This window comes from Simochromis diagramma, unplaced genomic scaffold (genome assembly GCF_900408965.1).
Source record: "Simochromis diagramma unplaced genomic scaffold, fSimDia1.1 OVJJ01000304.1, whole genome shotgun sequence".
Lineage (NCBI taxonomy): Eukaryota > Metazoa > Chordata > Actinopteri > Cichliformes > Cichlidae > Simochromis > Simochromis diagramma.
Genome location: NW_024387030.1, coordinates 3,053,396 through 3,076,965, shown reverse-complemented (window position 1 = coordinate 3,076,965; position 23,570 = coordinate 3,053,396). Strand labels below are relative to the sequence as shown.

At 39.5% G+C, this 23,570-nt stretch overlaps 2 protein-coding genes and 1 long non-coding RNA gene across 4 annotated transcripts; 1 reads left to right on the top strand and 2 right to left on the bottom strand.

Annotated features, from left to right (window-relative positions):
- Positions 1-202: 202 nt before the first annotated feature.
- kcnk17 (potassium channel, subfamily K, member 17) lies at positions 203-8,051 on the bottom strand. Of its 2 annotated transcripts, XM_040041875.1 has the most exons (6): positions 7,914-8,049; positions 7,644-7,754; positions 5,603-5,717; positions 2,914-3,080; positions 2,648-2,816; positions 203-1,046 (listed from the first exon to the last, which is right to left on the bottom strand). In XM_040041875.1, exons 2-6 carry the CDS (start codon positions 7,734-7,736, stop codon positions 784-786), a joined length of 807 nt encoding a protein of 268 aa, XP_039897809.1. In that variant the 5' UTR covers positions 7,737-7,754; positions 7,914-8,049; the 3' UTR covers positions 203-783. The 2 variants fall into 2 exon arrangements, with proteins under 2 accessions (XP_039897809.1, XP_039897808.1); XM_040041874.1 differs by having other exon boundaries at positions 7,644-8,051.
- Positions 8,052-10,330: 2,279 nt separating this feature from the next.
- Positions 10,331-11,164, top strand: LOC120739903. Its single transcript, XR_005697300.1, has 3 exons — positions 10,331-10,447; positions 10,528-10,600; positions 10,706-11,164. It is a non-coding gene; the product is annotated as an uncharacterized LOC120739903 (long non-coding RNA).
- Positions 11,165-15,585: 4,421 nt separating this feature from the next.
- LOC120739902 (potassium channel subfamily K member 16-like) lies at positions 15,586-20,219 on the bottom strand. Its single transcript, XM_040041876.1, has 5 exons — positions 19,578-20,219; positions 17,944-18,058; positions 17,696-17,862; positions 16,736-16,904; positions 15,586-16,632 (listed from the first exon to the last, which is right to left on the bottom strand). The coding sequence occupies exons 1-5, from the start codon at positions 19,788-19,790 to the stop codon at positions 16,424-16,426; spliced, it is 873 nt and encodes a 290-aa protein (XP_039897810.1). The 5' UTR covers positions 19,791-20,219; the 3' UTR covers positions 15,586-16,423.
- Between the last annotated feature and the right edge of the window lie 3,351 nt (positions 20,220-23,570).

Here is a 23,570-nt window from a genome sequence, read left to right as displayed (position 1 = left end):
CCACAGTATAGAAATTGACTGCAGTTGCAAAAAACAAACAAACAAACAAACAAAAAGGATTTTATTGTAATTAACAGCATCGATCACTTGTCTGAATGCATTATGAGGCGGTTGTTGGAGGGACTTCTGTTCTAAGAGTAGAATAACTGTGAACCTCAGCAGTTAGAGCAGTCTGACAGACAATAAGGAAAAGCAGAGCAGGTCCCTTTTAATAAATATTTTTAATTTGGTTTGGAAGTGTTAAAACAATACTTAAGACAAAAACTTTTTACACCTTGACAAATGAAATAAATTTTCCTTCTCTTGCTCTTCTGTAAGGCCAGTTAATTTACTTCACTGTATTTTATAACCTAGGAAATTCCACCACCTCTTAAAATATGCTGAATAATAATAATCCCCAGGCCTCTGTGGGCCATGGAGTCCCTATACCATGCAAAGTAGATCATTTTAAAAGACTGTGGCTTTGACTACAGCCAAGCTGGTGCCACGGAGTCGGTAAATGACTTGTGGTCAGCTGATTAAGTATAGGAAACAGGCTGACTGTCCTGTCTACTAGACCACAGACGGACAGAAGTGCTGAGTCCTTCTCTAAACTTTAATCTAAAGGGTTTTAGATTAACAAGAGGCACTTAAACAGTGCGTGAATGCTGCTGTCACATAAACCTGACTCAACAAAAATGAGCCAATAGTTTAGTGGCAGTTACGGAGAAAATGTCTAAAACTGACAAACAATAACTCAGGCACGTATCAAATCACCACAGACAGATGTAGGCAACTCTATAACTAGGTGGACTCAGTAACTGGAGGCTGGGTGATCTCGTCTTCCTCCTCCATCTGTGTCTCTGGGTTTTTATCAGCTGTACCGCCTGCCTCATCCCCCTGCTGATTATCATTCTTTTTGAACTGCTTTTTAAAGTAGTTGTTGAGCCGCTCCAGGATTTCGATTGAGTGGTTGATAACCAGCGCCAGCCAGGCCATGCCAAAGAAGATCCACGAGGCTATGAGGAAGCTGTACCAATTTGGGTAATATTTGTCTGGATTGCTATCTGGAAAGAAGAAAGGATTTGGGGATTTTACAAGATAAAATTCAGTTTGAGTCGAGTATACAAAACAGATGTGATCAGAATGCGATCATTTCTAAAACGTGGCTTATACTTGTTCAAGGTTTTCTCACTGTGCACCACTGAACCACTTTTCCTAAATCACTTCTTAGAAGTCCTCTTCTAACTTCCTCCTAAACGATGTCCCTGGATTCCAGAGAAGAGAATCAACTTGCATAGATGCAAATTTGACAAGCAGGGTGAAAGGTGAGCAAAGCGTGCTAAAGTTTCTAAACGTAAAATGGGACCCAGAGCTTTCACCTATCAGACTCTTCTCCTGTGTATTAAGTTTGGATCCAGAAACTCTATTCAGCTTTAATATTAAACTCAGATTTTTTTTTTCCAATAAACCTTACAGTTAGAGCCCTAAACCATCTGTCAACTATTCTTTTATAGGCTCAGACTGATGCATGACTTAATGTGATTCACAGAGTTCTTCTTCTCTCACTTGTTTTCATTTCCAATGTGTTTATACACTACTAGGGCATGCCAGTACATTTTTGTTGTTTGTCTTCCCGTTAAAAGGGAAAATTTAGAGTACTCAAGTTAAAAGCATTAGCTAACTCCTTAGCAAATGATAGTTGAAGTGGTCAGTTGCAATATTGATCCTGGCCCATAATTATTATGTTGATGTAGGAACAACACCAACACTGGGATGTTGATGTGTCTCATATCCCCGTGTTGATGTTGTCCCACATCATCCTAATAGTATTTGGGTTACAGTTCACTATTAATACATATACTATACGTATTATCTGTCATCCACTTTGTATTGGTAATTTCTTAGAGTGACTGGTTTAGCCAATGAATGAGTTCGAGACTTCCTGTTCTGGACAACGAATGCAGATGACATTTTTTTAGAACTGGAAAGTATAAAGATATTTTACTGGTTATCCATTCCATTTTTATCTGTGCACAAACAAAGCCTGCTCAAACAGGCTCAAACAGATTAGTCAGTAAAACACGGACTGCAAACAGGAACCCAGAAGCTCCAAGTACCAAAGATCTGGTTCCTTGCCAACAAGAATTCTGAATATACATGCACAGAATTAATGAAATGATATCTGTGAATGTTGATAAAAAATTATTGAGTAACAGCTTTGTTAAAATTATAGGCGGATGTTAGAGACCCAGTGCTGATCAGCAGTGCTGAATGATTTTAAAGTCAGGCCACTCTGACTCTAAAGTTAATATTTACTCTCTGCACACGTTTGCCTATGATTTTACCATCAATGTCAATGTGTTAAAATAGGACCGGAAGACGCCAAGAGGTGCATACAAATTTCACACTAAATATGAGACCTTAAATTGCGAAATCAGGTATGACTTTCCATTTTTACAGGCAATTCTATCTTGCAGAAACCGAGCAAATGCTGACAAGTCTTACGTAGGACTGCTATTTAAGCTCCCTTAGTCTGCCTGGAGCTGCTGCTCAAGTGCAAGCTGTTTTAGTACTCATCTACACCACAGCACTTCTTTTTTCATGCTGTTTCTTGACTCGATTGGTGTCACGTCTGTTCTAAACAAAAAACACAATTCTGCTTTACCTGCCACAAAATCTCCAAAGCCGATGGTGCTGAGGCTGATGAAGCAGTAGTAGATGGCCTCTGCATGTGTCCAGTCCTCTTGCTGCTTGAACACAATCATGGGCACGATGAAGAAAAGAACTGCTCCGCAGATGTAACATACAAAGTGGATGAAAAAGCGGGTACATGTCTGCAGCAAGACATGGGAAAGAGAAGCAGTGTTAGTCATCCTCTAAAGAATAATCGCTCCTTTTCAAAAGGTTTATCCAAAATCAGGACATCCTTACTTTTCGACTAGTCTTTTTCTCGAAGAAGTCTGAGATGTTCCTCTCTATGGCTAGGATGTACTTGCCCACTCTGTTGAGAACCACAATGTTGAGTGGTATACCGAAGAGCGCAAAGAACACGCAGAAGATCTGGCCACCTGTAGTGCTGGGACACATGTTCCCATAACCTGAAAAACTTTAAACTGTTACTGTGGTGGAAGGAGAATGGTACTATGGAGGGGTGTACTGCATTGTTTAAAGCAAACCTTTAAAGTTATAGTGTTCAAAATATCACAATTAGATGTCTGTAGATCGCAGTCATATGGCAAGTGCATATCCGTAGCTACAGGGGCTACTGTACCTCATAAAGGCATGTTTCTACTGCTATCTTTGTTAAAAAAAACCCCAAAACAACATTTTTTGTGCACACTATATTTGAACATATTTAAATAACACTTACACAAACTAATACAGTCAAATATTTTAAATATTTTTTTGGTATTTTAGGTTTCATTGGTAGTGAGTGCACTCAGATAACAAAGTGACTCTAGACCAGATCTGCCCGGGAGTTTTCTCTAAGTTGTCGGGCCACTTTTTACCTCAGCTGTCAATGCCGGGTGAGATGCTCAACTAGTTACACGATAAGAGGCTATAAAACTTTGCGAAAGGAGTCCAAAATGAGTCAGTAAAGTTAACGTCTGCCCAATGAAAGCGATACTAAAATGGTAAATAAATGGCCTGTATTTGTACAGCGCTTTACTAGTCCCTAAGGACCCCAAAGCGCTTTACACATTCAGTCATCCACACATTCACACACTGGTGATGGCAAGCTACATTGTAGCCACAGCTGCCCTGGGGCGCACTGACAGAGGCGAGGCTGCCAGAACACTGGCGCCACCGGGCCCTCTGGCCACCACCAGTAGGCAACGGGTGAAGTGTCTTGCCCAAGGACACAACGACCGAGACTGTCCGAGCCGGGGCTCGAACCGGCAACCTTCCGATTACAAGACAAGCTGCCAACTCTCCACGATCGACAACTTTTCTGTTGTTAAGTACAGCTGTTAGCTGCAGTGAAGCCGTCTTTGACATAGATCTTACATTGTTCTGACACATCTGACACTTCATGATTAAACTCTCATACAATGTGACAATGTAATCGATCTGTTTCTCAGAGAGAAAGTGCCTATAATATTAGCAGGAATAACATTAGCTTGCAACCAGTTGTTGTTATTGTTTAGTGGGCTTCTTGTCAGCTGTCTGGAAATCGGACAGTCACATGCTAAATCTGCTGACAATAAGTAACAGCGAGAATTTCAAGAATGAATGCGCACATGTAAGCAGGCTGTCATGTATCAGAGCCCTGGCTTTAGTTCAGGAGATCAGGCTTGAGGTGAGGAGGAAGAGGATGACATTTTACCAAGATATTGGTAGCACTGTCTCTTTCCTTCACATTTTTGCTTCTTTGGTGAAGAGGACCCCTTCACTTTTCTTTATTTTTACTACTTTCTACACTGTAGATACATACTGAAGACATCAACTATATGAAGCAAGATGGAATTATGTATTATGACAAAAGTGATAAAAACTGATAGATAGATTATATAAAAACTCATATGGCAAGAACCAATAAGCTAAGTAAAGAGGAACCACTGTCCATTATTACTTTAAGAACTGCAGTTGCAAAAACCATAAGCGCTACGATGAAACTGGCTCACATGAGGTTAGCCCCAGGAAAGGAAGACCAAGAGCCACCTCTGAGGATAAATTCATCTGAGTCACCAGCCTCAGAAATCACAAGTTAACAGCACCTCACATCTGAGCCCAGATAAATGCCACATAGAGTTCCAGTAGCAGACACATCTCTACATCAACTGTTCAGAGACTGTGCAAAACAGGCCTGTATGGTCAAATAGCTGCAAACAAACCACTACTAAGGAAAAGTAAAGAGCAGAAAAGATTTGTCTGGGCCAAGAAACACAAGGAACGGACATTAGACCAGTGGACATCTGTGCTTTGGTCTGATGAGTCCAAATTTGAGATATTTGGTTCCACCCGCCGTGTCTTTGTGCGACACAGAAAAGGTGAAGCATGGAGGAGGAGGGGGTGATGGTGTGGGGGTGGTTTGCTGGTAACACTGTTGGGGATTTATTCAAAATAAAGGGCACACTGAACCAGCATGGCTACCACAGCATCCTGGAGCAACATGCCATCCGATATGGTTTGCGTTTAGTTGGACCATCACTCATTTTTAAACAGGACAATGACCCCAAAACATCTCTGGGCTGTTTAAGGGCTATCACAGTCACCTGACCTAAACCCAATTGAGATGGTTTGGGATGAAATTAACTGCAGAGTGAAGGCAAAAGGGCCAAGAAGTTCTCAGCATCTCTGGAAACTCTTTCAAGGCTGTTGGAAAAGCATTTCAGGTGACTACCTCATGAAACTCATTGAGAGAATGCCAAGAGTGAGCAAAGCAGTAACCAAAGTAAAGGGCAACCATTTTGAAGAATCTAAAATATCAAACATGTTTTGAATCTTTTCATACTTTTTTTGTTTACTACATAATTCTATATGTGTTCATTCATAGTTTTTAGCCTTCAGTGAGAATCTACAATGGAGATAGTCATGAAAATAAAGGAAAAACATTTAACGTTTAAATGAGAATGGGAAGAAAATATATATATGGTTGTTCCCTTCCCTCATAGCTGACCTATAGTTGTGACCACAGTGGCAGCAAACACAGCTGAGCTGGTGAATTTCCAGAAGCCGTCTGCCGTGTAGTTGCTTTTCAAACTCAGGCCCACCTTTGATGTGTCTTTAACAACCTGAAAAACAAATTAACAATAATAGAAGTAATAACTATAATAAAAATAATAATGCCCACATTTTTATCTTGGTTTTCACTAGTTCTTGACCTGACAGGAACATTTCCCATAAGATCTTATGAGTCACAATTACGTAACTGCTTTGCATACTGATCCGCCTTGTTAAAGAGGTATTGAAACACAATGACCTTGCTATCAGACAGAAAGCAGCAGAAGGTAAATCGATAAGAAAAAAAAGTTAAAATTAAGATAAAGTAAAAAAAAAGATATGAAATGCAATATATATGTGTATGTAACAAGAAAGGAATAAAAACATTAGCAACTAAAAACAATCAACAAACCAACTTTACAAGCTGTCTGCATTTGCTTTGACACAATGCAAATCAAAGCAGCTTACATCAACAGGCAGAAAGTTTCAGCCATTTATTACATTGTGATTACCATTTCTACTCTTACATGCAGTATAACAGCGGTCCCCAACCTTTTTTGCGCCAAGGACCGGTTTATGCCCGACAATATTTTCACGGACCGGCCTTTAATGTGTCGCGGATAAATACAACAAAATAAAACTAGTACCGGTACCGAAAAAAAGAAGATTTATTCATAACACACGTGAAAAGACCCAGGAAAACCGAGTTAACGATCAAAACGATAACAAAATAACGCTGAAAACCGATAAAAACCCTGAAAACCATACATTTCACACCTGAGCCTCAACTCTCGCGGCCCGGTACCAAACGACTCACGGACCGGTACCGGTCCGAGGCCCGGGGGTTGGGGACCGCTGCAGCATAATATTCATTTTTGAGGACAACTTTCTACCTTTAAATTAAGTTTATGAGTTTCATGGGGAATTGAGTATAAAATGTAAAGCTTCATAAGTGAAGTCTGGTCACATGTCACAGGCAAAGCAAGTGCAGCTGGGAATGTCTGAAGGAGCTGCTATTTGCATGTAAGCTTGTTTTCCTTGTCATATGAAAACAAGTTTATAACTCAGGCTCATTTTCACCTGTTTTGACCCATTACTGTTGCCAGTCACTTAAATAGTTTACTGAAGGTATAAAAGACTGAGCACATAAACATCCTGCACATCTATTTTGAATGTACTTTTTCGAATTACCCTCTTCAAAATGTAGGTAATTAAACTTTCACCACCAGGGGGCAGCGTTTTACCAATGTGTGCTCAGTTTGATGGTACAAAGTTTTAATAGCTCTAATAATATTTTATCATACCTATACAATTTTCCTTACCCATGACAGCAATTGTAAAACATTGCAATTAACTATAGATAACAATGACTTTTATCCATACAAGAGTAAAATAAAAATCAAACAAACAAGCAAACATGAACAAAATATAATTATTACGTATAGTTACAGTGTATTGATTAGTGTAAAATTACCACAAATTACCGTCAAATTATTGTAACAAAAAACATAAAAATGTGTTGAAGTAAATTAACAAATTTATGGTAGGAAACATTTTCAAAGTTCACAAACAACATATATCAATATATACTAAGCCAGTTTAAGCATATATTTAGATCTAATCACTGGATAGTTCCAAAAAGCAAACTGTAATAAATTAGTTCCTTCTGTCAATGTATAAATATATAAATGCATATAGTAACACTTATTTCTCAACCCAATAAGCTCAACAGTGCCAGACTCCAGAATGACCTTCCTGTAAATTCACAGTGATCCAGACAGTTTAAAAAACATTCATAACTTTAATATATGCTTTCAATGTTCCGCAATGGTGGACTGTCTCCATAAAGGAATATAAAAATGCAAAATCATTATGGTTGTGGTTAAGATGTAAATACAGTGGTAAAAGCTGCAGAAAAGGTCTATCAAAACGTGCAATCATAAATTGCAGATATGTATAGAAACAGTTTGTTTCATTTCCACATTTTTGTTTCTCACCTGAGCTACGGCCTCCAGGCCAGCTTGGTTGAGACATGGGTATGTGCTAAGGAGCCTTTCTTTTTTTTCAAGCAAGTAGCTGACGTCCTTCATTCCGAGGTCTCCCTCCAACTTCCAGAAAACCACCCCACCGATCAGCACATATGCCACATAAACAAAGCCGAGCAGAAGAATGGAGGGGATCTGCATCAGACTTAACTTTTCCTTTACTCCCATCTTGGCAAATGTCTCAACCTATGCAGCCGGGGACAGACACTGCTCAGGCTTTACCTGCTTTTGGCTTCTCGTGCTGCATTGCAGGCAAATGAACCTCCACCTGTGCTACTGTTTCAATCACACCAGGCCTGCCATGCAAATCCAGAAGGACAAAATAAGAAAAGGCACATGACAAAATCTTAATCTTAGCATTTCAGACCAAGTATGTAGAATTTGCTGATTCATTCTTTTTACCTTAATATTACAGAGAATGGCACAAATGGTAAATGGTAAATGGCCTGCATTTGTATAGCGCTTTATTCAGTCTGTAAGGACCCCAAAGCGCTTTACACTACATTCAGTCATTCACAAATATGATAGTTCAAGGTTGTGTGCTTGTATGGCTGTATTTCAACATGTATTTAATAAAACTACGGCAATTTTACGATTGGGGGGGGGATTTCAACACCATGCTTTTATTAGAATACATCAAATTTAGCAAAGATACAATAATGGATTTATTTAAATCTACCTAAGCTCTCACAGTGCATTAAAAACAGTTTAAAAATTGGACATTGAATTCTGCTTTTCCCCCTGAAAAGTGAAGACCTCATAAAACTGACAAAAACTGCAGTTCCTTTAATGGCCTCTTGAAGCTGTCTTCAATCCCCATAGACTCCCATGCTAAATTCTCAGTTCACTTCAATTCAGTTTTATTTATACAGTGCCGCATCACAACAACAAACACCTCAAGGCACTTCAGATTGTAAGGTAGACCCTACAATACAGAGAAAACCCCAACAATCATTTGGCCCCCTATGAGCAAGCACATTGGCAAATGTGGGGAGGAAAATCTCCCTTTTTAACAGGAAGAAACCTCAGTCAGAACCAGACTCAGGGAGGGGCGGCCATTGGCCGCGACTGGTTGGCGTGAGAGTAGGAAGACTGGATAAAAGACATGCTGTGGAAGAGAGCCAGAGATTAATAACAAGTATAATTCAAGGCAGGCAGGTCTGTTAACACATAGTGAGAAAGGTGGCTAAAGAAGAAATACTCAATGCATCATGGAAACCCCCCAGCAGCCTACGCCTATTGCAGCATAACCAAGGGAGGATTCAGGGTCAGCACCTAACTATATGCTTTAGCAAAAAGGAAAGTTTAAACTTTAAGTAACTTTAACTAAAAGTAGAGATAGTGTCTGTCTCCTGAATCCAAACTGGAAGCTGGTTCCATAGAAGAGGGGCCTGAAAACTGAAGGCTCTGCCTCCCATTCTACTTTTTATTACTCTAGGAACAACAGGTAAGCCTGCAGTACAAGAGCTAAGTGCTCTAGTGGGGTGATATACTATAAGGTAATTAAGTTAAGATGGGGCCTCTATGTTTAAGACCTTTATGTGAGGAGCAGGACTTTGGATTCAGTCCTACTTATTTCTTTAATATGTGCATTGAAGGACATATCCTGGTCAAAAATGACTCAAAGGTTCTTCACAGTGATACTGGAGGCCAAGGTAATGCCATCCAGTGTAAGCATCTGGTTAGATACCATATTTCTAAGATTTTCAGGGCCAACTAGTTTAACTAATTGGTGTGTGTTCTCTGGCTTCATGGATAGATAATAGTGATGGGATTTCCGGCTCTTTTTAGAGATCCGGCTCTTTCGGTTCGAATCACTAAAAAGAGTCGGCTCTTTCGGCTCCGAACCGGCTCTTCAGGTTGTTTTGTTGCTTTAATTAATTTATTATTAACAATAATATAAAATTACGCACAAAAGGAATTACTAACGTAAAAAAAAGTGGTTTTATTTATATATGTTTATATATAAATATATGCGGTGGCCCCTAGAGACAAAACACGTACAAACTCCAAAACACATTTCTAGCATGAACTGAACTTACAAAGCAGAGCTACTAGATCACTTAAATTACACAATTGAAAGCATGTGTGTATTGTTTGTGTATTTATACACAAGCACTTATATATATTCAAATAATTAAAAAAAAAAAAAAAAAAGTTCATTTACCTGTTACTACCACACACCAAATCCGGTCGTTGGTACTTGCTGGCTTGTGTAGCCACAAGATAACAAAAGCTCAACACTGCGCCTAGCATCCTGGAACACTTCTGTTGTCTTTTGTACGTGTTTTGAGTTTTTATGTGCTTCTGAGTTTGTACGTGTTTTTACGTGTTTTGGAGTTTGTACGTGCTTCAGAGTTCGTACGTGATTTGAAGTTTGTATGTGCTTTGTCTGTAGGGGCCACCGTAAATATACTTTTATTTATTCACTCCACATAAAATGTAATAAATAAATCATAATACAAAAATCAACTATTCACATTTCAACTTTTAACTATTTAAATTTTCAGCTTTTTCCTTTTAAAAATTTAAAGTGAAAACAACACAAAACACTACAAACCACAACACAATTAAATATAAATTAAACTATGAAAACATAAATGTAACAAGTGTCACCTGGCAGTTTGTTGTTTTCTGCCAGGTGATTGGCTGAAGAGCTGTGAAAAGGTAGTGGGTGTGTGGGGTGAAGTCAGCGCTCTTCTGTGGAAAAAAACAGAGGCAATTAATTCACTCAGGTGCGAGTGGGTATACTGTCGGTAAGAGACTTTTGCCTTTTTTGTTTGGATCGTTTGCTATTGCATGTGCCTATTTTTAATGTGTCATTGGACTTTTTTAGTGTGACCACGAATTTTAATAGAAGAATTGATCAAGCCCTAGATCGACTGCGCGCAGGGAAACTGATCAATACTGTAGGTATATTGAGTGTTTGTTTTAGCTTCATGATTTTGAATGGTTTTATAAAATTGCTATTTTATTGGGTAATATTTTAATTGATAATGTTGTTTGTTTTTCAGCTGTGCTGTCTCTGCTGTCCTTTTTTCGTTCTTTTGATTGATTTGTAATTTTGTTTTGGTTAGTCCGTCCAGCCGTAAAGGCGGTTATTGATTGAGAGTAAGTTGTGTAAGGGCGGACTAACCTCCCTTTTGTTTTTTTTGTTTAATTGTTTGTGCCACTTCCCTTTTTCTCCCAGATCACAGGCCATACATAGCACTGATTCCCAGCTGCGCTGAGACCTGAATTGTTTGCAGTGTGTGCCACGATTGCAGTGTCGCTAAGCGGGGTGTGACGGGTTGCAGTGTTGTTATTTTCGCACAGTTTGTGTGGTAAGTCTCATGTGCAGCTGGGATATCAGCAGGATGTGTTGTAAGTCCTGTCTGGAAATGACTGGGAATTATTATGTCTAACTTATGTAATAAATAAACGATCAATTTATTTCTTTGCCCCGTTTACTCATCCCTTGTCCTCGGTTACATAAAGAAGATGCATATTCTCTGTCATATGGGCCTGCATGAATAAACTTTCTGAATCCTTTATCATCCGCAACCGAAAATAGTTGTGGATAATTACTATACCTTTCTAATGTGACATTGTTGTCCCTGGCTCTCTTTCTCTCTCTCTCCCTCCCGCTCTGTTCCTGTGCTACTGAATGTAACTACCGCCCCTCCCCCCTCTGCCCACCGTAAAGCACAAGGCTCGTGTGCAGAGTGAAGCAAAAAAAAAGTGCGAGAGAGGGTGAGAGAAAGAAAGAAAAAAAACCCACGTGACGGCTCGCGATAAGGAGCCGGCTCGCGTCGTTCACGTCAAAGATCCGGCTCTAAGAGCCATTTCGTTCGCGAACGACCCATCACTAATAGATAAAGTTGGGTGTCATCTGCAAAGCAGTGAAAACGAGAGTTTGATCCCCGGCACGTGTGGTGCGGAGTGAAAAACGCGGTTAGACACATAGACACTGTTGTGTACCAGGGGTTTCTTTTTAAGACTACGCTTCCTCCTTGCCGTCAGTCAGCCATCCTGCTTCCCCGGCTGCTCGGACAGTCTGTCGGGGGTCAGCTAGCGGGGCCTACGCTACCTTCTGCCTTAACGGCTACAGGGGCCTGGCTAGCTACGAGTTTTTCAACGGTGCGAAGCCGAGTCTCCAATTCAGTGAACCTGGCCTCCAGAGCTGCAGATAGGCTACATTTATTACAAGTATCGAGGCCGATGATTAACTAAACATCTAACACAATGAGCAGAAGAAGAGACAGGTGAAGAGGCCATGCTGCTAACGAGTCGGCTACGAGCTAAGGTAAGCTAGCGAAACCCTAAAGACCATTGAGTGGATATTGTCAACATTATTTTGCGAGTGAATACACAGAGTGTGCTGCTAATTAAGCACGTGGAAATTACACCATGAAATAAGAAGTTATCTGTAAGTTTTTTAATTAAATTGCTATACAAAAATACAACTATGTGCTGAAACAGGAAGTGATACTCTACCGTAGAGAGTGACCAAGTGACAGTGGAGGGGTGATCATAGCTTATTTCTACGATCGATTCGATTCAGATTCACAAGGTCCCGGTTCAATTCCATTTGAATCGGGGAAATTTTGCCCCAGACAGTCAGAAATATTATAATTCTGATCATTTATCAGGACATATCCATATTTTTACATCTAAAGAAAGCTGACGCTTGCGAGACTTTATCAAAGGTGTATGCATCACATCAGATGTCTTTGTGTCAAAGTAACTGAGCATAAAACACAGAAAAACATGGAGATTTTCCTGGCCTGGCTTTTTTTATAGCAGATAACCACCTTAAAATTTTCTGCAGTAACATTACCTGATGCTGCTGAAGTGAAGCAGAGCAAAGTTACAGAGGTTTAATTAGAGACACAACTAATCATTTTGCAATTTCATGTAATTTTAAAAAGTTTGCATTTCTTCAGTATTAAACAGCAGAAATGAGACTTTTTTTTTGTCGGAAGTGAGTTAAAAAAAAGCGTCCGACAGCGCTGTACATAGACTGGTGGGTAATAAGCAAGCGAATAATGCAGAAAACAGAGATTTGACATGGGAAACTGTTCTTGAAGTACACTGAGAGGGAGAGAGAGAGCTGTGCGTGAAGTGTGATTTTTTTTTTTTTTTTTTTTTTTTTGTAATTATGACAGTCATCTACATGAAGAAAACAAACAACAAAAAACCCCATAAAAACAACCAAACAAACAAACATAATACGCACTGACAATAACATAATGGCACAGTGAAACTCTCAGATCTGCCCGGTCTGGGGGAGCTGTAAAGCCTCTTTACAGGTCCCATGTCGTCAGGTTTTTGCTACTGTCCACACAGCACTTTACAGTCCATCACTGATGATATTCGGAAGGGTATTTCCAGTCTCTTTTATGAGCTACCTTATAAAAAAACGTGACCACGTCCTTAGCAGACCTTCCTTCTTTCAGTAGTTGCGTGAAAATACTTAGTTAAGCTCTTGTTATATAACCCACCACCCCTCATCCCACATTACCACCTTCAACAAATCTCTCCCACTTCCTCCAGTTTTTATGAAATTGGTCCATTTTGAGGTTAAAAAAAAAAAGTAAGTTTTTCCATTCTATATATTTCCTCCATTATTCCTATCCAATCTTTCTTTGTTGGGGGCTCTTTCTCCAGCCACCTCCTGGTAAGCGCTTTTTTTGCCCGCTCCCAACAGGATGTTTATCAAATATTTGTCCTTTAAGGAGGCTGCTGATGGGATATCGCCCAAATACACAGTACAGAAATCCAAATTTAATTTGAGACCAGTCACCAAGTAAATTGATTCAACCACTTCACTCCAGTATGGTTGGATTATTGGGCATTTCCAAAATATATGAAAATGATCTGCCATGTTTTCCCCACAGTTTCTCCAGCAGTATCCATCTGTCAGTTGACCTTTTTGTTTGTATTTTATTTTGGGTGTTATAAAAAACCTAATAAAATTTTTCCACGTGAATTCCCTCCAATAACCCAAACTAGTAGTTTCCATCTGTGTCCTAAATATATTTAACCAACTGTCCTCTGATATGTTGATTTTAGCCTCCGTCTCCCATTTAATTTTGATATAATTGGTTGATTGATCCTTAAGTGATTGTAGGTTCCGATAAAATTTAGCAATCAATTTATTTTTAATCTGACCTTTATAAGCTTCTTTTATAACGGGGACTAGGCCTTCACTATGTTCTTCTGTAGTTTTTATATTACTATTGAAATAGGACCTGACTTGGAGATATCTGAAAAAATCTTGGTTTTCCAAACCATAGGTGTCTCTTAACTTTTCAAAACTTTGTAATCCTTCTTTTCCTAACAACGAGCAAAATGGTCCGATCCCCCTTGTTAACCAAGTTGTATAACGTCTATCTATTTGTGCAGGGATAAATTCCTTATCATGTGTGACCCATCTGAGTTGTTTGAGACCAGCTCCTAATTTAAGACTTTCACATTCATCAAACCATATCTTTAAAGGAGTTTTAGTCCATTCGTTTAAATTATTTTTCTGTTCCAAATATAATTTTTTATCTCCTAGTATTGTCTGTAGTGGTAATTTTAATTGTGTCACATCTAAATATTTCCATTTTGCTTCATACGTTGGATCACACCAATAAATTAAATATCTTAATTGTGCTGCTTTAAAATAGCTTTCTAAGTTTGGGAGGGAAAGCCCACCCCATTCCTTAGGTAGTTGCAATGTTATATATCTAACTCTGGGTTTACGGCCCTTCCATATAAATCCGAAATCATTCTGTTCCATAACGCAAATTGTTTGGCTGGTATGTGTACTGATATAGATTGAAAAAGGAAAAGCAGTAGCGGAAGTATATTCATTTTGATCAGGTCAATCCTATTATACAGATCAAGTGGCAGTAGGCTCCACCTTTGAATGTTTTCTTTCAATTCCCTTGTAATTGGTGAGTAGTTTATTTCACAGATTTCTGTCAGTGTTTTGGGAATCTTAATACCTAAATATTTAATTATTTTATTTGTATGAATTTAGACATACTTTTGATCTTTGTTGTGGGTACATAATTGTATGTGATCACCTGTGTTTTTTTTGAATGTTTATTTTATATCCGGAAAGTTCTCCAAACATTTCCATCTTTGACCATAACTTAGGTAAGCTTCTTTCTGGGTCTGTGAGGGTCAGCAAAATATCATCTGCAAATAAACCCGTTTTATATTCCGTATACCGTATCCATATCCCTTAATTTGTTCATCCTCCTTAATAGCTTGCGCCAGCAGTTCAATAAATAAAGCAAACAAGGCTGGGCTAAGCGGACATGCCTGCCGACATCCTCTCTGCAAGTCCACTACTCCAGTTAAGCTCCCATTTATTTTTATTCTTGCTGAAGGTAAATAATATAAATTTTTAATCAGTTGAATAAAAGGGTCTCCGAAACCAAACCGCTCCATAACCAAAAATAAGTAAGTGTTGAATGGATTTAAAACAAACTAAAAAGTGGGACAGGTAAAAGCCATCCTTTTTTTTTTTTTTTACAGCTCACTTCATCATTTTGATTAATGTGTTTGTCTAAGATAGCCCTCTGCATTCAATTCACCTGAATTTTCCATCACTACACAAATGCAGACATGCTCTCAGAAAAACGCACACACACAAGAGTTAATAAAAAACACAAACGTGTAGCAGAAAACATGATTTCCGCCTGAGTAAACACATTCTCTACTAGATCATCTAAGAAAATGTTGAAATAATGTTTACAAAACAAGAAAGGCTCTAATGCTGAGAGTCAGCTCATTATGGCGGCGCCTTTAATTGTTTTATGACTAACACTGAAAAAGTTGATCTTCTTAACTTGTGTTTCTGAAGAATGGCTACTTTTTATTTTGCAAGTCACATACTTACATTTGTTTTATTTTTTTAAATGGCAGTCAGTTCTTGGAGAACCATTACCAACCAATCACACTGGTGGTACTCCTGAAGATTTCAGAGCTGAAGCTAAGTAGAGCGCTAATAGGAGGGATGTTAACCTATACTGATACCAACACAGGGAATAACATGGGCAAAAATGTGAGCTGACCCAGTAGGGACTTGGGAGCTACCATGAGTGCAGTATGAAATATCATGGCATTGTTACCACATTCACACTGCCTCTAGTGTTTTACAGCATGAATGTTCCCCTCAGGTTGGACCCATCAGTGCAGAGTTCTGGAAGAACATCCCAATTATTGTGAGGGAGGAAATGTGACAAAAACAACCTGAACTGTGTGCAAGAACACCTGCACAATCTTAAGATGCCAACTGACTCACTTGTCAGATTTTCCATTAAGTTAAATGATTTTGACAAACTGGAGGGGATCACAAAATAAAGGGGAAAAGGGAAATGAGAAGACTTCTGCAATGAGATCTAAAATCTGTCCAGAGGGGCATGAAAAAATAGTGCTGAATGGGAGATTGGCCACATTTAAATGAAGTCAGGCTTTTGATTTTTTCCCCCTTCTGTCAACCTGTTCTCATAACTTTCTGAGCACACTTTGTATATAATATGTAAAACATTTTGCTCTCAGTGAGAATAATTAGAATTAATTAGAACAGTGTTATTTGTGTGAATTGTTTGCATTTTATGACAGTTCAACGCAAATATTTAAAGCACCGATTGTGTGGCCCGAATGAGGTAGAAGTCATCCTGCTTCGTCTGTTTTAGCAGAGTCTCGCTAAATATATTTTACGCACTGTATATGGTGCTATCTGCAGTCCATTTTCAGATCTTTGATGTGGCTTCTATTTCACTGGATGGCATGTTCTCTGCCTCCCTTTGTTTCCTGAGGCTCGGGTAAGTCTGGTCCAGCACATGCTCCATTATACTAGCTGCCATGTTGAAGATGAGAGCGAGCCAAGCAAGGCCAAAGATGATCCAAATGCCTGCAACACTGCGGTACAGATAGATGTAGGTCTTTCCAGGGTTGGTACCTGCAAAGACATTACGTCCAAATGCCTTTTACAGTCCACTGGATAGAATCACAAAGGTTAGGTTGACTTCTGTGCTGTTTGTTTGCTCGCTCTCTCTACTCACCCACCACATAATCTCCAAAGCCAATGGTGCTGAGGGTAATGAAGGCGAAGTAGAAGCCCTCGCCATATGTCCAGCCTTCCACGTAACTGAACAGCAGAGGGGGGATGACCAGAAACAGGAAAGTGCCAGCGATAAAGAACAAACTCGCTGCAACAGCCTCAAATGCTTGCTGCAAAGGACAAAAGGTTTGATATTATACACAGAGATAAAGGCTATCAGCATGCTGTGGCCTACACATCCAATCAATGCAACAAATGTTGATGTCTTTTTGGCAGCACTTTAGTATATGATAAACAAATGAACAGAGTAGTTAGAGTATTTCTGTAATCTTTTGTTTAAGCCAGTATTTGCTTTCAGTATCTGAAGCAGGTCCAGAAATGTGATGCTTGGCTTGTAATATCTGCCAATTCACATGGGAACTGTGTAAGATTAGGTTTTGTCAAAGGTGTTAGAGGTTTTAGCCAGGGGTTTGTTTGTTTTTTTTTTAAAGCTTTTCCACTTCGGTGTTCCAAAAGGTGCAAAATCTATAAAAAGATGTGATTGTTTACCAAACTTTAACCCTGTCCCTAGATTGGCCAGCAGTTACCTGGTGAAGGTTAGGAAAATAAGTGGTATGTGAAAGTGTGAGGGCACTTATCACCTGTATTGCTTGTTTACATGGGCTCCCAGCTAGTTTACCAAAGAAACAAAAATGCTGGAAAGTTGGTGAAGTTTCTTTCTATACATGTCATTTTTATGTCGTGGTGACCACTGATGGTGCTGATAAGGTCCTTCACATCAGAATCTCATCAACACTGGACATTTTAACACCTCATTTTTATTCTTTGGCTTTTTCACTAGACTGTACTAGATAATAGGCCAACCTATGTTAGCTTTAAATGTGCTTATAAACAATTTTGATTTGATGTGATCCCTAAAAAATATCACTCCATGCTGTAGCTAATGGACATGAAGCGGTACCTTGTGAGGAATAACTGAGACCAGTCCCTTCTCCAGCCTCCCCAGGTGGATAGTGAAACACTTCCCCAGCTGTTTGAAGAAGGCCAGGTTCAGGGGAATCCCACAGAAAGCATAAAACACACAAAACACCTGTCCAGACACAGTGCTTGGGGAGAGGTTTCCATAGCCTGTGAACCAGATAAGGAGCCGTTATTAAGCGGGGCAGGCATTTCCTACAAATGGGAAAGCTGAAATGTGAAAGTGCTCACCGATAGTTGTGATGACTGTGCTTGCAAAGAAGAAGGAGCTGCTGAAGTCCCAGTTACTGGGGTTTGTGGAGTTTCCTGAAGGATTTACTCCATTTTTCTTGGCATATAAAATGACCTGTGTGCACGCACACACACAAATGCAAGCACAGAGATAGTAAAATCAGGATTAAATGTGCCTGAACATTTAATGACTCATGACACTAAAGGGAGCCAGTAATCACACTGGCAAATATTTTAGATCAGAACACACTAAATGACTCATTAGGTCAGGTTACAGTCAGCTATTACCATGTATTTAACATAATGGTGGGGCCAGCAGCTATAATCCTGTATTCACTGTGTCCTGTATCTGACAACAGCAGAATCTATTTTTACATAATTTAACTGATTAATGTCCGTTGAGATGCATTTAAGGCTGCATCTTCTAAAAGCGTTATTGTCATGATGTTAAAAAAGCTTGTAGTGTAATAATTGATTCTCGTGTAACATCACTAGATATGTAGTTCATTGCATTATTAACATTTATGGTGTTGATAGACATTTATCATGGCACTAGATCTGATGCTGAACACATTTTGGTAGAGTCTGATAATGTAAAGATGCAGCACAAACTTAAAATTGGTAGAAAAACTACTCACATATATTAATTAGCCAGGCAAGGAGGCCTGAATTTTTTAAAAACTGCTGACGTGCTGGGATTTTCCTCCCACTCTCCAGGATCACTGATTGGAGAGTGGTGAGAAAGCATTTGTTATAACCAAGGTTCACTCTCCTCAAATGACCTCACCAGATCTCAATCCAATAAAACGTCTTTGGGATATAGTGGGCTGGAATCTGCATCAACTGTGTGATGCTATCATGTCAACATGCGCCAAAATCTCTCGTGACTGTTTCCAGCAACTTGTTGAGTCTATATCACAAAGAAAAAGGGCAAAAGTGGGTCCAACCAGGTGTATGTAATCTAATCTAAAGTCTCCTGCATGTATGTGTACGGCTCAAGAGCTTGTTCTTATTAACTACATTGTGGATGTGAGGGGTATGGATGTAGCAAGAAAATGCGTCCATAATCATACAAGTGTTCATTCACTTTCTGTTTTTGGAAGCCCTACTGACCTCCCAGTACATTCTCAACCATCCAGACCCATCAGGTTGTCTGTGACAGTCTCCTAGGATAAGTAGCCAGGCAAGTAAATTACAGTTTTCTAATCAAAATGAGCACTCAAAGCTACTTACTGTTAAGCCTTCAACGCACATACACACACTTTATTCTATACTCAAGTGCCTTATCTAATGATTTATTATTGCACTGGAAAGAACTCAGGGTTAAGTATCTTGATGACTTCCTGAGCCACAGCCACATCATTTTTAAAACTATGATTTAAAACTATGGAGAAGAAGCATTCATTTTTGGCTTTTTCTCTTTGCTTTTCATTTCAGATTATTTTATGTTAAATTACATATATTTCAGTCTATTTTCTATCTAGAAGGTCTTACATTTTTTTAATGTTGCTCATTTTACATCAATACCTTTTATCTTTTAATGTAAAGCACTTTGAATTGCCTTGCCTTGCCATCACTGTGTTGGTAAAGTTGGGACTATCAAACACATGCTGACAGTGTAATAAATGTCAGACCTTAACAAAGTACTCCAAGGCGTCTCCATCCAAGCAGGTGTAATTTGCTAAGAAATTCAACTTCTCCATCAGAAAATGGTTTCGATTGTAGTTTTCGGCCTCTCGCTCCAGTATTCGGAAGATGGTGGCTCCAGCCAGCAGGTAGATGAAATGGGACAGAGCCAAAAGAGCCGTCCAGCTCACTCTGACCCGCACCACGTGAAAGCTCGCCATTGACCTCCCGCCAGCAACAGAAAGGATACGATACCAATCAACAAACTTGTTGGAGGAGTTGGTTGTTTTTTTTTTTCCTTAGTTCAGAAAGAATTGAAAGACAAACCCTCGTTCAGCGTGAGATATTCTTTTTGAAAACAGGCAACGGAGAAAGCATTTCTACATCACAGCAGGATGAGGGCAGGCTAATGTTTGGTGAAGCTCTGAGTCGATAGGTTATCAGGTCTCATTCTGCTTGGTCAGAGTCCTGTAAATTTATGGGTTATCTGGGTAACGGCCAAACTTACTTCACCTCCATTAGTGACATCTGGGCACACACATACACTTCCAACTGTTTCCACTAATAAGGGAGCAACATCTTGTCAGCATAACAGAAGTTAATGTTTGACCAGCGGCAGCACAGGCCATCTGATCCCAGCCTGTACACAAGCCCAGACTCACCTACCTCTATAACTTTGGGTTTCCCCACATGCCTATTCCAAGTTTCGGCTCTGACTGTGCTCATTATGATTATTAAGGAGAAACTTAAACAGGATTTAGTTTTTCAGTCACATAGGTTACAATAATTAAAAAAAATGTCAACACATCAAGAAAACAGCATCAACCATTAGGCATATATGGCTTACACAGCCAAAGGTTACCAATTATTTAGAGGCATCTGGAAAAAATTAATCAAACAGATGTCAAATATTTGCTCTGTTTTGGTTTCTGTCATATAAAAAACGGACTGGATGTTGCCCAGTGTTTTGTGATTTCCTGTTTTAAAGCCAAGAGTTCAACATTTTTGTCGTCTTGAATTTTGAACTGATATTACATGGTTATGAAGGAGCACCACCCTTTTATCCTCTTTATACTTTACATAACAGTACCATCATTTACAAACTGAACATCATGTTGTATTTTATTGGAATAACACTAGTGACTAAGACCATAATCTCACTAGGAAAGTATACTGATCTTACTCCAAAAATCAAAGCAGGAAAAAATGATGCTTCAGACCATTTTTCTGAGATTTCACTCCAGCAAGTTAAAGGGACTGAGTGGTTTGTACAGTCCTCATGTTCTTATATGCATGCTTGACAACATCAGGGCATGCTCATAATTAGATAGTATTCTGGGGGATCTCCTCCAAGATCTGGACCAGGGCATCTTTGAGCTCCTGGACAGTCTGTGGAGCAACTGGGCTCCACAGTGCAGGGAGCACAGGGCCCTTTAAAGGATATTGTGTCATCAGGCCACCTCATGAAGTCTGTTTTTGATTGTCTGGCCTGCTGGAGTTTATTTTGTAGGGTTCTGGCCTGTTCTTCCTTGCACAAAGGAGCAGATACCAGTCCTGCTGATAGGTTCAGGACCTTCTATACCCCCATCCAGCTCTCCAAGACTAACCTCCCGTCTACTGGAATCTCCTCCTTGTTTTGTGGGTTGTCTCATATAGTGCACCTGTTCTTAATTTAATTAAAACCAGACACTGAACAGATCAGTATCCCAAAGTTTTAACTGACTTGATGCTATACTAAAATTTAAAAGTTGTCCTTTTTTATGAGCAGTGTACACAAAGTAAAACAGCTTCTAAGGAACTAGTGCATTCTGGGAAGTGCAGCAATCCTAGCACATCCTTTAAAGTGTTCGGTGGGGGGTGTAAAAGAAGAAAAAAAAATTCATGTCATTGTTGGTCAGAAGATTTTTTTTCCATGACCAACTTTAGATCAATCTTTAGATTATTGTATTCTCTGCAGATTTACAGTTTTCACATTTTATTTTTATTTAAAAAAAAAAAAAAAAACATGCTTCAGCTCTAATTAGGCAGTTTTTCTTCCTGGGAACACCCTCTCTATTACAATTACCAGTGAACCCAGTGATCGGAAGTGATGTTCCCGAGGGAAGTAACAGATGTAATGACGTGACCGAAAAAGGACCTTGCTCCAAAGCCACTCAGCCTCGATGCAAAGCGTGCATGTGTCAAACAAATTGATGCAAAGCCATGTAAACCTGTTGACAGGTTGTCTCTGTTTGGACAAATGGCTTTGAGGTAGCTAGGTAGGCAGACACAGCTTATTAGCTGATGCTGATGGAGATATTGATTTTTTTTTTTTCAAACCTCCCTGAGATAGCTGTAAACAAGCCTCAAGTTAAAACTTATATTATCGTTGCTTACTGTGGAAATAGGTGCAGTGATTTACTAACATGTAGAAACATGCATGTAATGACAGTATATAACACACAAACTGTCTAATGAGTCGGTATTTAGTAAGAAAACCTTAATTATTGAACACAGCCTGAACTCTCTATTTTAAACTTCCTTGTCAATTTTTTATGGAGTCTTCAGAAATAGTTCTACGGGTTACTTGAAAGACATCCAACGCTCTTTTTTGGATGGTGGTTGCTTTTTTTGTTCTCTGGCAGATGTAGATGATCCCACACTGTTTCAATAATGATGAGGTCTGGGTCACAGCAGGCTAATACATGACTGACTGTGTTTCACTGTATATTTTTACATGCATACTTTCACATTAGCGTTTGAAATTTGGGATCAGTGTCATGTTGAAGGAGGAAGCTGCTACCAATCAGCTCTGGATTTTTTTTTTCAAAGGACACGACTTTCAGATAGTGTTCACCTGCTATAGGTTTTAGGCCTGGCACTACTTCTTTTGTCCTTCGCTTGTCTAGTTTCCTCAAAATCTTTAAGGACACACTGCACACCATGCAAAGACATGGCAAACTTTTACCTAACTAGGAATTACCTGAGTGAAAAAATAGCCAATGGCCACAGGGGAACTTCAGAAAGAACTTCAGAAAGAATGGACAACAATTTCTCAATTCCTCCTTGAAAGTATAATATAAAGAAATGAAGGGTGTGTCAAGAGCTTTCGCTGTTCTGTGTTCTGTGTCTAATAATAACTATTTAGTTCAGAATCCAACAAGAAGAGTTTGTAACACAATCTGAATAGAGCTTTTTACCAACTGGACACTTCTCCATGGGTGTTTCTTTACCTTTGGCACAGTGCATGCTGGGATCATTTCCCTGAACAGCAGCTCAGATCAGCTGCAGTTCCTGTAGTGTCCACTTGGTGCTGGCTCCAAAAGTAACTCCTATGTTAATGTCAAACTTCATAGCAGAAATAGATATGTTTACAGCCTGTTAACATGTTAAGGCTTAAAGTTTACATTAATTAGAGGTGTGGCTTCTTTAGTGACAGGTGAATACAGACACAGGTGGCTTTAGGTGCAAAGGGAAGGAGGGACTCAGGAGTCAACCCATGTAGACAGCAGCCCAGTCCTGCTGCCAGTCTTCCAGCGCTGGACAGATCAGCCTGCCTAATTTGGATGGGAGTAATGGTTCGGCGGCATTGGGAGGGGGGAGGGGGGTGAGTGTGTGTCTGTGTACATGAGAGATTTGAGTGTGTGTGTAACTTGTGTTCAACTTGAAAGAGTGTCCTTTCACCCAGTTAAGCAAAAGTCAACAGTCCTTCAGGTGATGCAGGTGACCTTGAAGTATAGGAGCAGATAGTCAAAACACAGTCCTGTTATCAGGGAAATTTGTTGTTTTGGGCAGTCTTGGCCTTGAGTAGCTGCATGAAGGAGATGGTTATTTGGGTTCAAATTAACAACTGCATTCCAATTTCGCATTTGGTCTAAATGTCCATCACTGGTCATCAGGTCTCTCAATTCCTCAATTCATCTTATCAACATTGCGTTCAGTAAACACAGTCTGAGTACTCACGGCTTGCCCATGGTCAATCGTGTTGGCCAACCTTGTGGGGTTTTGAACAGCTGTAACCG

Coding starts and splice junctions, on each gene's coding strand:
- kcnk17 (XM_040041874.1), bottom strand. CDS start 7,859: ATGGGAGTAAAGGAAAAGTTAAGTCTGATGCAGATCCCCTCCATTCTT. Junction 5,718..7,643: donor GCCTGGAGGCCGTAGCTCAG/GTGAGAAACAAA, acceptor TTTGTTTTTCAG/GTTGTTAAAGACACATCAAA. Junction 1,047..2,647: donor CTTTGGAGATTTTGTGGCAG/GTAAAGCAGAAT, acceptor TCTTCTTTCCAG/ATAGCAATCCAGACAAATAT.
- LOC120739902 (XM_040041876.1), bottom strand. CDS start 19,790: ATGGCGAGCTTTCACGTGGTGCGGGTCAGAGTGAGCTGGACGGCTCTT. Junction 16,905..17,695: donor TCTCAGTTATTCCTCACAAG/GTACCGCTTCAT, acceptor TGTCCTTTGCAG/CAAGCATTTGAGGCTGTTGC. Junction 16,633..16,735: donor CTTTGGAGATTATGTGGTGG/GTGAGTAGAGAG, acceptor ATGTCTTTGCAG/GTACCAACCCTGGAAAGACC.